Source organism: Canis lupus, chromosome 5 (genome assembly GCF_003254725.2).
Source record: "Canis lupus dingo isolate Sandy chromosome 5, ASM325472v2, whole genome shotgun sequence".
Lineage (NCBI taxonomy): Eukaryota > Metazoa > Chordata > Mammalia > Carnivora > Canidae > Canis > Canis lupus.
In genome coordinates, this window is record NC_064247.1 from 19,456,404 (window position 1) to 19,472,896 (window position 16,493).

The 16,493-nt window shown below is 41.3% G+C and overlaps 1 protein-coding gene across 12 annotated transcripts in view; it reads left to right on the forward strand.

Annotated features, from left to right (window-relative positions):
* Nucleotides 1–16,493, forward strand: part of USP28 (ubiquitin specific peptidase 28) — a 64,811-nt gene that overhangs the window by 25,421 nt on the left and 22,897 nt on the right. For 7 of the 12 annotated variants that reach the window (XM_035715993.2, XM_035715992.2, XM_035716000.2 and 4 more), the window contains 7 exons: nt 4,539–4,644; nt 5,591–5,750; nt 10,570–10,656; nt 11,367–11,504; nt 12,337–12,410; nt 13,325–13,404; nt 14,830–14,978. In XM_035715993.2, coding sequence (XP_035571886.2) covers nt 4,539–4,644; nt 5,591–5,750; nt 10,570–10,656; nt 11,367–11,504; nt 12,337–12,410; nt 13,325–13,404; nt 14,830–14,978 — 794 coding nt within the window. Of the gene's footprint in view, nt 1–4,538; nt 4,645–5,590; nt 5,751–10,569; nt 10,657–11,366; nt 11,505–12,336; nt 12,411–13,324; nt 13,405–14,829; nt 14,979–15,260; nt 15,336–16,493 lie in introns of those variants that run through there. The other 5 variants (XM_025465480.3, XM_049109948.1, XM_035715997.2 and 2 more) reach the window with 2 other exon arrangements.

Genomic DNA, 16,493 nt, shown 5'->3' on the forward strand with positions numbered 1-16,493 from the left:
TAAATCCTTTGTTCTGTCATATTTTACATGTTCTGAAATTTGCTGATTTCATTCCTGTTTTATTTTTCAATGGATTTTCCTGTCCCTTGTCTTTCCTATAGACTTAGATGCTTAATTGGCATGACTGTGTTACAGATAGTGTTGCGTGTATAGTCTATCTTCTGTTTTGTCTATCGAAGAAGCAAGTTCTGTCCCATTGCCCTCTTTTTATGTCTTTAAAATTGTTAGTGTGTTCAGAATATTATCAGCTATATTTGTTTATAAAATCCCCCACCTACTATTTTTTGCAGCCATTGGTGTTTATTGCTGAGATTCTTTATTTTATTGGAGATTTCAAAATGGTAATATTCTATCATCACTTCATAATCTATTAGTTGGGATTCTCTTTCTTAGTTGTAAAAAACAAATGATATAAAATCTACCATCTTCGCCATTCTTAAATGTACAGTTCAGTAGTGTTAAATATATTCATATTGTTGTGAAATCTATCTCCAGAACTTTTTCATTTGCAAAACTAAATTCTGTATCCATTCAACAGTAATTTCTCATTCCTTTCTCCCTTCAGCTCCTGGCAGCCACCATTTCACTTTGTATGATTTTGACTACTCTGAATGAATACCTCCTTTAAATGGAATCTTTTGTGACTAGTTACTTCACGCAGCATGATGTCCTCGAGGTTCATATTGTAACACGTCAGAATTTCCTTCCCATTTAAGGCTGAATTGTACTCTGTTGTATCTATGTACTACATTTTGTTGACCCATTTATTCATCGGTGGATATTTGGGCTGTTTTCACTACTTGGCTGTTTGAAATAGTGCTTCTGTGAACATGGGTGTGTAAATACCTCTTTGAGACCCCGCTTTCATTTCTTTTGGATGCATACCCAGAAGTGACATTGCTGGCTCATGTGGTGGCTCTATTTTTATTTCTTTGACAAACCTCAGTACTGTTTTCCAGAGCAGTTGCCGCACCATTTTACAACCTCACCAGTGGTGCACAAGCATTCCAGAGTTTCACCACATCTTCACCAACACTAGTTATTTTGTATGGTGTTTTTTGATTTTTTTTTTTTTTTAATAGTCATCCTGATGAGTTTGCGGTAATACCTCATTGTGGCTTCGATTTGCAGTTTCTTTGATGATTAGTGATATTGAACATCTTTTCATCTGCTTGGTGGCCATTTGCATGTTATCTTTGGAGAAACATCTATTCAAGTCCTTTACCTATTTTTTAATTGGGTTATTTATTATTTTGTTGTTGTTACTGAGTTGTAGGAGTTCTTTATATATTCTAGATATTAATCCTTTCATCAGCTATTTGATGGGCAAATATTTTCTCCCATTCTGTAGGTTGCTTTTTTATTCTATTGGCTGTAACCTTTCATGCATAAAAAATTTTTTAAGTTTGATTTAGTCCCATTTGTCCGTTTTTGTTTTTGTTCTGGGGCTTTTGGTTTCATATCCAAGAAATCATTGCTAAGTCCAGTGTCCTGAAGCTTTGTATGTTTATCATTTTTTTTTATGTTTATCATTTTGAAGGACTGCCAAACTCAGTTCTTCAAACTTCCATAGCAATTGTACCATTTTGTAGTCAACAACACACAAGGGTTCTAGTTTCTCCAAATCCTTATCAACACTTGTTACTTTTCCTGTTTTGTTTTTTGTTTTTGATAGTAGCCATAGTAATGGGTGCAGACTGATACCTGATTGTGGCTTTGATTTGCATTTCCTTAATGGCTAATGATGTTGAGCATCTTTACATGTATTTATTGGCCATTTGTATATCTTCTTTGAAGAAATATCTATTCAGATTCTTTGCCCATTTTTAATATAGGGCTATTTGTTTTTTTATTGTGTTGCAGGAGTTTTTATTTTATTTTTTTAAAGGTTTGGCTGAGCATGAACCTCAATCTTTTTTTAATTTTTATTTATTTATGATAGTCAGAGAGAGAGAGAGAGAGAGAGAGAGAGAGAGGCAGAGACACAGCCTCTGCCTAGAGGGAGAAGCAGGCTCCATGCACCGGGAGCCCTACGTGGGACCCGGGTCTCCAGGATCGCGCCCTGGGCCAAAGGCAGGTGCCAAACTGCTGCGCCACCCAGGGATCCCGTTGCAGGAGTTTTTAAATCATATTCCATATATAGGTGTCTTAGCAGATACATGATTTATAAAAATTCTGTGAGTTGTCTTTTCACTTTTTTGATGGTGTCCTTTGAAGCCTAAATGTTTTTCATATTGATGATGTCAAATTTATCTATTTTTCTGTGGTTGTTTATCCATTGCCAATGTAAAATGTTTTCCTGTTTTATTTTTCAATGGATTTTCCTGTCCCTTGTCTTTCCTATAGACTTAGATGCTTAATTGGCATGACTGTGTTACAGATAGTGTTGCGTGTATAGTCTATTTTGTCATATCGAAGAAGCAAGTCCCATCCCATTGCCCTCTTCTTATGTCTTTAAAATTGTTAGTGTGTTCAGAATATTATCAGCTATATTATAATTATAATTATATAATATAAGGTATTATATATGTATATATTATATTATAATTTTAATATTAATATTAATATTAGTGACAGCCTTTGGCTGTCGTCATCATTTCTAAGACACCATTGTGTAATCCAAGATCATGAAAATTTGCACCTCTGTTTTCTTTTAAGAGTTGATCTTGAGGCACCTGTTTCACTTTGAGTTCATCTTTGTAAAGGGTGGGAGGTAGGAGTTAAAAGTCACTATTTTGCATGTGACTATCCAGTTGTCCCAGTGCCATTTGTCGAAGAGATATTTTTTCCCTGTGGAATTGTCTTGGCACCTGTGTCAAAAAAATAAATTTGCCATTGGAGCACCTGTGTGGCTCAGTCAATTGAGCATCTGATCTCAGCTCAGGTCTTGATCTCAGGATGGTGAGTTCAAGCTCTGCATTGGACTCCGTGGTGGGCAGATTGTGTACATTTAAAAAAATCAATTGACCATAAATAGGAGGGTTTATTTCTGGACTCTTAGTTCTTTTTTTCCATTGATCTATATGCCTGTTCTAATGCCAGAAGCATACACTCTTGATTACTGCAGTTTTGTGTTCTTTTTGAGTTTTTTTCCTTTTTAAATTAAATATTCTTCATTGCTTATATGTAGAAGTTCACTTAACTTTTGTACATTGATCTTTTAGCTCATCACCTCTTATTATTTATAGCTATTTTCTGTAGATTATTTTGGATTTCCTTCATAGGTGATTATTATCTGTGAGTTATGACAGCTGTGTTTCTTATTTACTGATCCTTCTCTATATTTTTTTAAGTTTTATTTATTTATTTGAGAGAGAAATGACAGAGGGGTAGAGGCAGAGGGAGAAGAGCACAGAGCTTGGTGCAGGGCCTGATACCACGACCTTAAGATCATGACCTGAGCAAAACCAAGAGTCGGACGCTTAAGTGACTAAGCCACCTAGGCAGGCGCCCCTAGTTTCTTTTATTTTCTTATTGAACTAGCCAGAACATTCAGAACCCTGCTGAATAAAAGTCATGATGGTAGACATTTTTGTCTCAGTCTTGGTTTTATTTTATTTTTTATTTTGAAAAGATTTTATTTATTTATTAATGAGAGAGAGAGGCAGAGGGAGAAGCAGGCTCCATGCAGAGAGCCCGATGGGGGACTCGATCCTGGGACTCCAGGATTAGGCCCTGGGCCGAAGGCAGGCGGTCAGCTGCTGAGCCACCCAGGGATCCCCACAGTCTTGGATTTAAGTGGTTTTACCTTGGGTTTTACCTTTCACAGTTAAGTATAAAGTTTGCTGTGAGCTTTTCATGGCTACTTTTTCTAAGCCTAAGAATATTCTTTTTTCTTTTCAGTTGGCTTGGGTTTTTATTCCTGAATAGTGGGTGAATGTTGTTATTAAATACTTTTTCTGTATCTGGTAAGGGTGATGATTCCTCTAAGCATATCCTGCTGGTCTGTTTTCTCATGTTAACTCAGTATTGCATTCTGCAGTGAACTCAACTTGGTCTTAATATCTGATTTTTGAGGTACATTATTGGATTTTATTTGCTAATACCATGTTTCTCTTTTTACATCTGTGATTGTGTGTGAGTTTGTTGTTTCTCCTTTCTCTTATTATTCTTGGCTGGTTTGGGATAGGTGTTATACAGGCTACATAAAATAAATTGGGGAGTATGTCCTCTATCCTCTAAAATAGTTTGTGTGAGATTGAAAATATCTGTACCTTGAATGTTCAATACTTAGCTGACATTTTATGATGACAAGTAAAGAGACAACTTAACCTGCAAGATACAGGAATAAGACTGCAGAAGTGGGTATTCATTGCATTTTCACAGCTTATTGGCTCGTCTTAAGTTTGCCATATAACTGTGGGTTACACGTGTGACTTTGACATAGAGTGATAAAGTTGTTCCACAGATGAGCCACTGTAGTGAGAGCTAGGGAGCATATCAGGTTTTGTGAATGTTTTTGCCTTTTTTCCTACCATGCAGCCAGAAGGACATTGGTGCCTACATGTAGACTAATTAAATTTCTATTTATCTTACAGAAGTGATAGACCTTACTCATGATAACAAAGATGATCTTCAGGCTGCCATTGCTTTAAGTCTACTGGAATCCCCCAAAATTCAAGCTGATGGAAGAGATCTGAACAGGTTATTGTTATAATTTGTCATTAGCTCCCCACATTAGCATGTAGGTGGAAAGGTTAAGAGCTGTGGATGCCACTGAGGGATCATTCTGCCGACCTCTTTTATTTGCATCCAAATGAAATTTCTTTTAGAGGATAATTTAAGTTCACATTAGGCTACTTACTCTTGGGTTTACTTTTTGGCAAAGCCAAATATGATAAGGGTCTTACAGTACCTGGGAGTCTTTGAATAGAAGTCTGTAAGCTTTTGTAGTTTACAATTGCTAGAGGTAGAAACCCCATCCTGGTACAAGCATCTAACATTATATATTCCCTTTATAAACCCAGAGCCTTTGTAAACTTCAAGGGTCATGTTGTCAGCTCTTTGAAAATGAAAGTTATCACTCAACTACCCTGTCTCAGGAGTGACCAAGGATATCTTTTTTGAATTGGTGCCAATTTGGTGATTGTCTGGTATTGCTCGTAAACATCCAGTTCCAGTGGTGGCCTGTCAGTTTCTGGACATGTTTATTCCCTCACACCACTGAGTTGTTCTTTCAGGGAAACATAAGGCCAGGTTTTGTGTGCTCGGCAGTTTAAAGGCTCTTATCTTTAGTTGAGTGTCTCTCTTGCCTCTCTCAGTGGCAAGGTCTGAGATCAGGCACTGTTGCTGAAATCTAAAACTTTCAATACAGTAGCCATAAATAGTCTTGAGCATCAGCTCGCTTCCATCATGGGCCTTATAAGTAGTAATCTCTGATGGAAGGATTAACATCTATGTCTAAACCTTACTTTTCACTTGCATTATAATTTTATAGTTACTGTATAGCCAGCAATGACCCAGCCCAGTCAGTAAATAGTTTATCTGGCATTTTGAATTATCTATGAAAGATTACCAACATTCTGCATATATAATACATTGTTCCTTAACTTTTTCCTTTTTGGATACGTGGTGTAACGGCATCATACAGGATGCACGAGGCAGCCTCTGCAGAAACTAAACGCTCCAAGAGAAAACGCTGTGAAGTCTGGGGAGAAAATCCCAATCCTAATGACTGGAGGAGAGTTGATGGGTGGCCAGTTGGGCTGAAGAATATTGGCAATACGTGTTGGTTTAGTGCTGTTATACAGGTATGATTTTTTTTCTTTAAAAATTTTATGTATTTGAAAGAGAGAGCACAAATGGGAGGAAGGGGTAGAAGGAGAGGGAGAAGCAGACTCCCTACTGAGCAGAGTCCAACTCGGGGCTCCATCCCAGGACCCTGAGATCATGACTTGAGCCAAAGGCAGATGCTTAACTGACTGAGCCATCCAGGTACCCCTCAGGTATGATATTTTTAAGAGACAACTGTGTCTTCCAGAAACAATTTTGTAATTTATTAAACTGAAATGTGAGAAACATATCTTAAAAAAATGAAAACAGATATGTAAGACTGGGGTGTGTTATTTTCTTCATGGTATTATTGTGTTTTGGTTGATTTCCTGTGTTTGGATTTAGATGCTCTGGTGTCCAAATTGGGCAATACTAAAAACAGAACATCCTGTAGTTGTAAAGATGGTGAATAGGTGTTTTGGATCAGCATTTACTGAATCACATGTTGCAGCAGAGCAAGCAAGAGTTTGTAAGGAAAAAGCATTGGCTGGGATGCGGTCAGAAATATCCGGGCAGGAAATGATGGTGGCTTGCAACAGAGAAGTGTGTAGCCATGGAAGGAGAGAAATACAAGCATTCTAGAGTTAGGTAGGAGATCAGATCTACAGGATTGGTGGGGCAGTTGGATATAGGGTTGAGAGTTGAGAAAGACTCCAGGGTTTCTAGTTTGAGGAACCAGGTGGGTGATAGTACTGTTTGAGGCCAGAAGAGGAATATTTGGGTGTGCGTGAAGAGTGGGATCTCATTTCAGTTTTACCTGTGCTGCCTTCAGTGTGTCACGTGAAGAAACATGTAGGCAGTTAACTACATGAATCTGTAATTTGGTAATAAGAACTGGACTATAGATGCAGCTCTGGGAATCTTTAGTATATAGATGGTGATAAAGCCAAGGGAGTGGACGAAATGCTCTAGAGAGAGTTTCTAGAAATAACTCCCAGGTGCCTTTAAACTTAACATGGCCACAGAGCAGCAGATAATCCTGCCCCTCCAGTCTTGTCCTTCACGGCATTTGACATCTACCCAGCTGCTCAGCCAGAAACAGAGACCTCCCCTTCCACACGTCAGATCTGGACTCATTCAGCTGACTGTGCCTGGCACTGTGTTTGCACTGAGGGAACAGCATGAATAAATCAGAGCCATTGCTCTATTAGAGTTTCCTTTGAAAAGAATGGGACAGAGAGTAAAATATGTATCAGGTGGTGAGAAGTGCCATAAACATGAGTGAGGGTAGAGAAGCTGGACGGAGAAGGAGGCCTTTCTGATCAGATGGGTGTTTGCTCAGAGGCCTGAGGAGGTGAGGGAATGCGTCCTCTAATTACAGAAAGGACCCTGCAGACAGAGGGAAGAGCAAGTACAAAGGCCCAGGTTCAAGAACTTGCTTAACGTATTGAGAAATAGGAAGAAGACAGAACTGAGTGCTCAAGGGTGGGGAACAGACAGTGACAATATCAGAAAGGTAGTGGAGGTGAGGGGGTGCTGGGGGTCATGATGGGGACTTAAGATTTGTACATGAGGTAGGAAAGCATTGGAAGGTTTAGAGCAGAGAAGCTGAAATGATGCCACTTCTATTTAAAGATGACTGGTGTTTGTGTTGTGAATAGCACGTCAGAAGGAATGTGGAATTAGAGACATCGGTCATTCCTTTTGTGGGGTGAGTAGAGAGGTTGAGCACCTTACCTGCATTCACAGCCTCCTCAACCTTCACACTTGTGGGCATGTTGAAAGGAGCAGAGGTCACCACTGAGCAAGATTCTTGAGTGAGCCTGGGCAGAGGGCATGTAAAGCCCCCAGCGAGGGCTTGGTCCTGAGTAGGAAAGGGGCAGGAGAGTGGTAGGGGAGGGGGGAAGGAAGATGAGGGCTGCAGACTACAGTTGAGGTACTTTAAAGTCATCATCTTTGTGACCTGAGCAGCCACTTTCTGAAGCCATGGAGAAAGGATGGACTCGGAAGTTAAAAGAGGCTTGCCGTGGTCAGGGGGAAACCCATTGGCACCAGGATACAATAGTGGGATTTCTAGAATCGGCATGTCTACTTGAGTGTGTTGACCTTAGATGCATAGCGATGTCAGTAGGGCATGTTTTCCTCAGGACTTCTTAGCAGCACTCTGAGACTCTTCAGTGGAAAATGAAACTTAATTTAGGTTTTCCTAAATTTCCTGGGTTTGATGAAAGTCTGAGGAGTTAATGAAGTATGGTTAAAGACCATGGAATCAAAGCTAGAGAGAGAGAGAGAGGAATGAAAACAGGAAGGACTAGTGATTTGGGAGAACAGGAAGCGTCCTTTTGCTTGGGTCCTTGATGAAGTTACAGAACAGATGTCCTGGGGGTGCTTGGGTCAGTATTGCCAGAGGATAGGTTATGGTTCAAGAGCAGAATTTTTGAATTTGAGGTCTGAGAATTGGCCAAGTCTCAGGAATTGACATATCCTGGGTGTGACCTTAGATACCGGTGTAGAGATGGAATAGAGGACTGCCTCACTAGAGAGAAGATGCTTGCATAGCCAAGGGGTCCCCGGGCTGGAAGTGCTTGTGTTCCTTCACCAAATATCAGTTGAACACTCACTGTATGTCCAGCTCTATTCTAGGCCCTTAAGATAAAGGAATGAATAGAACCAAGACAGGGCCTTGCTCTTATGGAACTTAAATTTTTGTGAAGCAAGACTGACAAGGAGCAGTAAACTGCAGAAGTAACTAGTTAATTAAGCAGCTAAATGTATATAACATGCTAGGTTGCAATTGGTGTGATAGAAGTAGGAGCAGGTTAAGGCAAAGCAAAATTGCTGCAGGAGAGATTGGAGCAGGGCGCAGCAAGGTAGGTTAGGCCTCCTTGCCCAGGAGGATGAGGTTGGAGCAGGTGCCAGATATGTAAGAGGTGAGGGAGTGAGGCCGGCAGCTTCTGGGGGAGAACATTCCAGGTGAGGGAAACCCCAGAGCATGGGCCCCAAGGTCGGAGCAGGCTTGATGTGCTCCTGGGGCATCCAGGAGGCTCGAGCGGCTGGGATGCTAGGAGCAGAGGGAAGAGTCACTGGAGGTGAGGCTGGGGAGTCACTGAGGGCTCTGAGCAGAGGAGTGACTCTGACTTGTGTCTTATAAGGCTCGCTGTGGCTGCTGTGAGGAGTGCAGAACGGGGGCAGGGGGTGAGGGACAGGTGGAGTGAACGTTGCAGGGGGCTGCCAGACTTGTCCATGGGGCAGGTGACACTGGCCTGGACCTGGCTAGTAGCCATGGAAGTGCATTCTTGATTTATTCAGAGGGCAGAGCTAACAGGGTGTCCTGTTGGGTTGGGTACAGAAAGGACTTGGGGAAGGAAGAAGAGCTGTTAACCTATGGCAGGTGTCAGTGAATCAGGAGCTTTATTTCAGTCCTGTTAGGAAGACAGGAACCTGTGTGGCAGGTGAAGTGGTACAGGGGAGGCCCTAGAGGCAGAGAGACCCTGTGCAATGAGCCAGGTGAGCAGTGAGGGGAGACCCATGAGGGCACTTGATAGGGACAGTAGGAGGAGGTGGTTCTAAGGAGCACCCCAGAGTCCAGGTGACTTCTTCCTCCTTGGATGTGCATGGTTAAGAAAGAGAGGGGATTCGAAGATTCTTCTGAAGTTCTGAACTTTGATGAGTGGAGGAGGGGGATGGAATTAAGTGACACAGAAGAAGCAGATACCAGAGTGTCATGTGGATACTGGATTGGGAAATGTAATCAGCTCACACTTGGAGGTTTTTTAAGAATGGCGGTGTCTTTGGGGAAATCCAGATTTGGGCGAGGAGAGGAGGTAGAGAGGAGTGACTTGGAAATGTGAAGCCAGTTTGCCATGGCAGAGCATAAGTTCTGGGAAGAGTCAGGGCCACGTCAGCAGAGTGAGAGTGGCCCCACTGTGGGAGGGCACAGGTGAGGTGGGAAGAGGAGAGAGCAGATCAAGTCGAGAGCAGAGCAGTCTTGCCCTGACTCCAGGTAGCACGTTGATGGAACAGTGTGACCTGATCCTAAAGGCACCACCCAGTTGTGTGCTCACCCTGCTGATGGAATCCCCGCCTCGCTGGGGGAGTGGGAGGGAAGCCAGAGGCTGTTGTCTCCCCAGGACGTTCATTCCAGAGTGGTTCATCTGGGTCTTTCCTGAGGGGTTTTCGTCTGAGGAGTGTGTTGGGATGCGGAGTTCTATTCATACAAGGGATTTTTACAAACATTAATCTTCAGAAGATATTCATAGTAGGATTACGTATGCTTTATAAATAAGCCAGAGATTACTGCTACTGAATTTTTTTTTAATGTAGTTCTTGTGACAAAGAGTGGAGAGTAGCCCACATTGCTGCACTCAGCACCCAGCTTTAGAAATAAATGGTGGGGTCCCTGTGCTCTCCAGGCCTTGCTGTCCCCATTCCAGTCACAGCCTCCCTTCCCCACAGATAAGACCACAGCTGTACGCATCCCTCAACACACAGGATATAGCTCTGAGATTTCTCCATGTTGATCCTAAAGCTCTCGGGCATTCACTTTCACAGCCGTGTACTAGTTCATTTTAGGAAAATATTTTTTTCAGGAATGTTATTTTAATGACTACATAACGATCTGTTGTGTACATGAACTTTACCTTGGTTAATCCATCCCTCCTGTTACCCGTGATGTTTCTGGTTTTTTCCTTAAAGAATTACTATTCCGTTGGCTCAGTTTGTACACATAGCCATCATTCCCTCAGATGTCGCAGCGGTAGAAATAGCAGGTGACAGTCACATGCACTTTCAAGGTAAAAGATCTTTCTGCTGCAGTTATCTTGAAAGCAAGGCTATGAATCTCTTTCTTTATTTCAGTCTCTCTTTCAACTGCCTGAATTTCGAAGACTTGTTCTCAGCTACAGTCTGCCACAGAATGTTCTCGAAAACTGTCCAAGTCACACAGTAAGTTGGTGTGGAGAAGTCCTCACTCGTGTTTGGTCCCTCTCATCCCAAAGGCTTTTAAGTTCTGGCCCACACTGATAGCTGTGATGTCCTCTGGCTTGTGCTAGTATTTGTTTTCATTTCCAGATGGCTTTTTTCCTTCTTTGTGACATGAAATGAAAATGAAGTAGGAATAAAATGAGAACAGTTCCCAGAAAGTGGCAAGTCATCTGACAGCCTCAGCTCTTCTGCCTCTGGGCAGGAGATTCAGAAATTCTAAGTCACAGAATGTTCGTGTAGTGTCCTTTCCTTTCCCTCCCGCTCAGGCGTGGGTTGCAAAGTGGGTGACCCAATGCTGGAGGCCTGGACCCTTCTAGAAGAGCCTATGGTCGGTCAGCTCTCGCCACAGGACATGGCTTCCTGCCAGCGATCCAACCCTCTCCAGGATCTCACTTTGGGGATGCATTTTCCTAATGCGAGGGAGGGCAGCTTCAGAAAATAAGCATTTTGCCTTTCCGACAGCACTCCCCTCCTGGCTTCCACATGGATATTTCAGTTTAAGGTAATCCCCTCCACAGACCGGATCAGAGGGCCTGTGGGGTAGTCTGTGTCCTGACTGACCTAGAGCTAGGTAAATGTCAGGGAGGGATCTCTTACAACTTTTCTCTTTCATACGTTCTGATTTCCTACATGGGGGGTTGTGAGAGCACACATTGCCATCTTCTCCACAGGAAAAGAGAAATATCGTATTTATGCAAGAGCTGCAGTACTTGTTTGCTCTGATGATGGGATCAAATCGCAAATTTGTAGACCCTTCAGCAGCCCTGGATCTCTTAAAGGGAGCATTCCGATCACCTGAGGAACAGCAGGTACGAAAAGCCTGTTATCCCCATGTTTCCCTCAAAGTCTGTGAAGTTTGAAGTCACACCTTGTTGCTATCCAAGTGATGTAACTCCGGGTCAGCTCTGAATGTGACTACACAGGACGGGAAGCAGACTGGGGCTGTTGGAGTAGAGAGGAGGAGGTCAGAAGATACCTCGGTGAATCAGAGCAAAGGGTTGCTGACAAAAGTAAAGCCCTGTGACTCCCCCTGGACCTCAGAATGGCCCAGATAAAAATCCCATTTGCAGCATCATCTAGACCCTAAGTTGAGCAGCTGTTCTGAGCTATTTCTCTCTCCTAGACATTAGTACTTGCCTTTCTCTATCTTCTGTTAGAAAACACAGCCATCACTATTGGAGGAGCACCTTCTTCATAAAATTTAACTTTCCCTTTGATTATCCAAAGGTCCTACAGTTCTATCGAACACTCAAAATGTTTCATCAAAGTGTCCTTTCTCCATTCTGACCTCCTCCTGTTCTACAGCACTAGGCTCTGTTCTCCCGACCTTTTTAAAAAATTCTTTTATTTTTATTTTTTATTTTTTTTAAGGCCTACCTAGAAGATTTTGTGTGTTGTTACAAATAGACGTGGCTGGAATTGGTGGTGTTCCAATCTCCTCGTAGCCACATGCTGGTCAGTGGCTGCTCGTCTCTGCAGTTAGCTGGCCTCCAGTGTTCCTTTGTCTCTTCATGCTGCTTGTCCTTAATAAATCCTTCCATAGTAATAGAATCTTAATCATTGGTAGGATTAGGGCAGATTTTTGTGTCCCTAAGTATGGTACTGGGTCTAACTCTTATGCAATTTGTGCCTCTCTTGTAGCAAGATGTGAGTGAATTCACACACAAGCTCCTGGATTGGCTAGAGGACGCATTCCAGCTAGCTGTTAATGTTCAGTGAGTGTTGAGGATTTTTTTTTGTATAGCCTTTCTACTCACAGTGGTCCAATGAGAATTATGACATTGAAGGAGGGAGGGCAACTACTCTTCTCAAGTAGGAGTTGCTGGTTTTTTGCCAAACTTCAAGGGGGTAAATTTCAGATACTTGTCATTTTTTTATCCTCCTTGCCTTTGGTTTTTCTCCCTGAAGATGCAGATAATCATCTTAACCTGCCACCTTTTACTGAAAGGGCCATAACCCTGAACTTTGTAAAATCATAGCCTGTGCTACTACCCAATGTGTTAAAAGGTCGAACCAATCCTAGATGTGAACGTGGCGGTGTAAGACGGGTAAATCAACTTTAATCGTTGCAGTCACTGAAATGAACTTCAGAAGTGAAATTCAGGGCAAAGAATATTCAAAGAATCCCCTTTTGAATGTAGGTGGCGAGAAATTTTCTAAATCGTTTTAACTCTAAATAAAAGAAATATACATGTTAAGATGTTAAGGTGGAAAAAAAAAAAAAAAGATGTTAAGGTGGGCTTGTCCATTTCTGTTGTACTACTGGGAAAACTTCTGTTTATTTGCAGAACTGCGCAAAGAGGGTGGATTCTTGTTGCTTCTGTCCTATTCTAGAATTTATATACATCTGTCACTGGGCGTAGATGCGTTTGTTGAATGTATACAGATACAAGTATTTCTCTGCATGTAGGACTCTCCCGTTAGACTTTCAGCTCCTCACAGCCAGCTCTCATGCCTATATATTTGCTCAATGAGTATTTAAACTGAGCTAACCTGTTACTTTTTGGACCATACTTGGCTCTTTGAAGGTTGATGAAAATGTACTATTTTTGCTTTTGAATGGTGGTTAGGTTTCGTGTAGTGCTTATCTGATCCAAATGATAGAGAACTGTTTTCCTTTTCTTAAAAGCAGCAATCCCAGGAACAAATCTGAAAATCCAATGGTGCAGCTATTCTACGGTACTTTCCTCACTGAAGGGGTTCGTGAAGGTAAATTCTCTGCTGTAAATGTTAGTTCTAGACTTGTGTGACTATCTGTATTCGTCGAAAAGGCTTTTGAGTCAGGCATTTATGGGTATGGTTCTACCTCTTAGTATGTGTGTAACATGGACAAACTGTGAATGCTTGGATCCTCAGTCTGTTCATCTATAAAATGGGCATAGTGTTTATCTCAGAGTTGTTAATTAAATTGTATACTTTGCACATCCCAAACCTAGTATTAATGTCAGACCTGGTGATGCTATTCAATTTTCTGTGTTGTTTCTTCCAATGTAGTATTTATTTTATTTTATTTATTTTTTTAAACTTTTTTTTTTTTTAAGATTTTATTTATTCATGAGAGACATAAAGAGAGAGAGGCAGAGACATAGGCTGAGGAAGAAGCAGGCTCCATGCAGGAAGCCTGATGTGGGACTTGATCCCGGGACTCTGGGATCATGCCTTGAGCTAAAGGCAGACGCTCAACCGCTGAGCCACCCAGTTGTCCCCCAATGTAATATTTAATCTCAAAAGGTTTTGATGAGTTAGACTGTCAAAGATCTTTCTCTATTTTAGAGACTTATCAAAGCTGCATGGGTAATTGTAAATTTTTTTTCACAATGGAGAATTTTTATCTCCAGATAGAGCATTCTAAAAACCCCCATGAACTCAGCAACCATTAGTCCATGACCAGACATCCCCAAACTCCTTTTTCCTCTTACGCTTCTGATATTCTCTGTATAACAACCCAATACCACTATTCACTCCAAAAAAAATAGCACTTAATATCAAATATCTAGTCAGTGTTCAGGTATCCAAGTTGTTTTATAATTTTATATACGGGGCGGGGGGGGGTGTGATGTGTTATTTTTACAATTTATTTTATTCAGGATCCAAATGTGGATCATTTATATTTAGTTGATTTTTAAGTCTCATCAAAATCTTGGTCTTTTAAGTCTCTTATCAAAATCTCTGCGCTATGCCCCCAGTCTCTTTCTCCCTTGAAATGGATTTCTTAAGAAACCAGATTGTTCTCTGAGATTCCCCACAGTCTGAAATTTCGCCACTTGCACATCTATGATACAGTTTAACACGTGTCTCTCTACCTCTCTTTTTATAAATTGGTAATTGGATCTAGAGTTTGACCAGATTCAGGTAAGGCTTTTCTTGGCAAGACTAATTTGCAAGAGGTGGGGTAGTCTTTGATCAGGAGGCACGTAATGTCTGCTGGTCTTTCCTTTATGACAGTAGCAGTTATTTATGGTCAATGCCTGGACCCTCCGGTTCATTGGAAATTGCCATACAGGCTGAAGGACGCTTCTAAAGCTTCTCAGTGAGTTGCTAAATTAGGAAGACACTGTCTGTGCGGTGCCAGAAAAAAAGTCTTTAGATAATACTAGTGAGGTCTTTAAAAAAGCAATCTGTTTCTTTGCCTAGGAAAGCCCTTTTGTAACAATGAGACCTTCGGCCAGTATCCCCTTCAGGTAAATGGTTATCGCAACTTAGACGAATGTTTGGAAGGGGCCATGGTGGAGGGTGACATTGAGCTGCTTCCTTCCGATCATTCGGTGACGTATGGACAAGAGGTAAGTCGGATATTTTTTTTTATTTGCTGTGCCAGTGACAGAGCCAGTTAAGTAGGGCTGAGGCTTTTTGGCAAACTGTCTTCCCATCAGATATTAAATAACTGTACACTTACCAGATGTCGAACTAGCCTGAAGTCTCTCGTGAGTTGATATGCATTAGTCAGCCTGAGTGTTTAGTAAATAAATTCTTTACTGAAAGTATGAATTTGAGTTAATCATATAAAGGTTGTATGCTGCTTCTGATGTTTTAAGTATGATCAAGTTTCTCTTTTTCTGTTGAAGCCTACCTGTACCAGTAGGGAGAACCCACTGCCTCCATATTTTCGGAGGGTAAAAGTACAGTGATTAACTCCTATGGTATGCCATTTAGAATATTTTCCCTATTATAATATTTACTGTTCTTCATAGTAAATTCTGCCTTTGCTTTAAAATTTTTTCAAATTTAATATTCATTTATTTTTGTGGGTTGGAAAGAAAGGGAGAAAGTTAGAGGGGGAGAGCAAGAGAAACTAATGCCTGAGAATGAGTGAATTTGGAGCATAACTGTGGATAATAGCATACAGCTTGGCTTGATCTCCTTTCATATATTTTGAAATAAAACTGTGGGCTTATGGGAGTCTAACTCAGTCATTACTATAGGAGAAAGCAGAGCTTTTCCTGATTGATGTGAGCGTTGTCGAGGGCATGAGTTCAGGGCAGTGTGAGCACTAGGAGAGAGCTACTGCTTCCCCTAACACCTGCTTGGGGGGCACAACGTCAGTCCTGCCTGGACACAGCTGAGGCATGCTCTTACAAAAGAGAAGGGATGTTCACCAGCTCCTTAGACCTGGAGACCTTTATTCAAGAAAGGGAATGCTATTTTAAAAAAGAAAGAAAGAAAGAAAATCATTATGCTTATGTGGATTTACCCCGAGGTAGACAGGCTGTCTGGATTCACCTCGTGCCAACAAGAGAAGGAAAGGGAACTTAGCTGTTTATACCTTTGGTAGAGTGAGTGTCTCAAAGCTGTTCTTGCAGACTGCTGGCATACAGGTGAATTGAACAGAAATGCCTCTCCTGGTTTAGCTCTTCCATATCTGTGGTCAGGAGCAGTTGAGATATTTTTTTATAAGTCAGTGCTTTCTTTTCTTGAAGCTCAAAATCACACCCTGGGTTGATTTGACCAGGTCCCTCCTGAGATATTGTAAAGTCTTAAAAATCAAAGATTTTCTCAGAAACTTGAGTACTCATAGTCATGAGGCTATTTCAAGTTTCTTGTTTTAGAAATAAAGGGGATTCAAATTATGATTAATAGACTGTAAATAGTATATATGTTCACACATATATGCTCAATATATTCTCTGAGCTGATTCGTGGAGATAATTGACTCCTTAGGTATATATATGCTGCTAAGGTCCTACTTTCTGATTCTTCGGTTAGGTTAGCTGATATCTTTTAGGCTTTGACCCTCTTTTGAATACTGATGACTTAGTGAGTAAGTGGTGTAGATTCTTGGTGCAATTTCACTTATTTAAG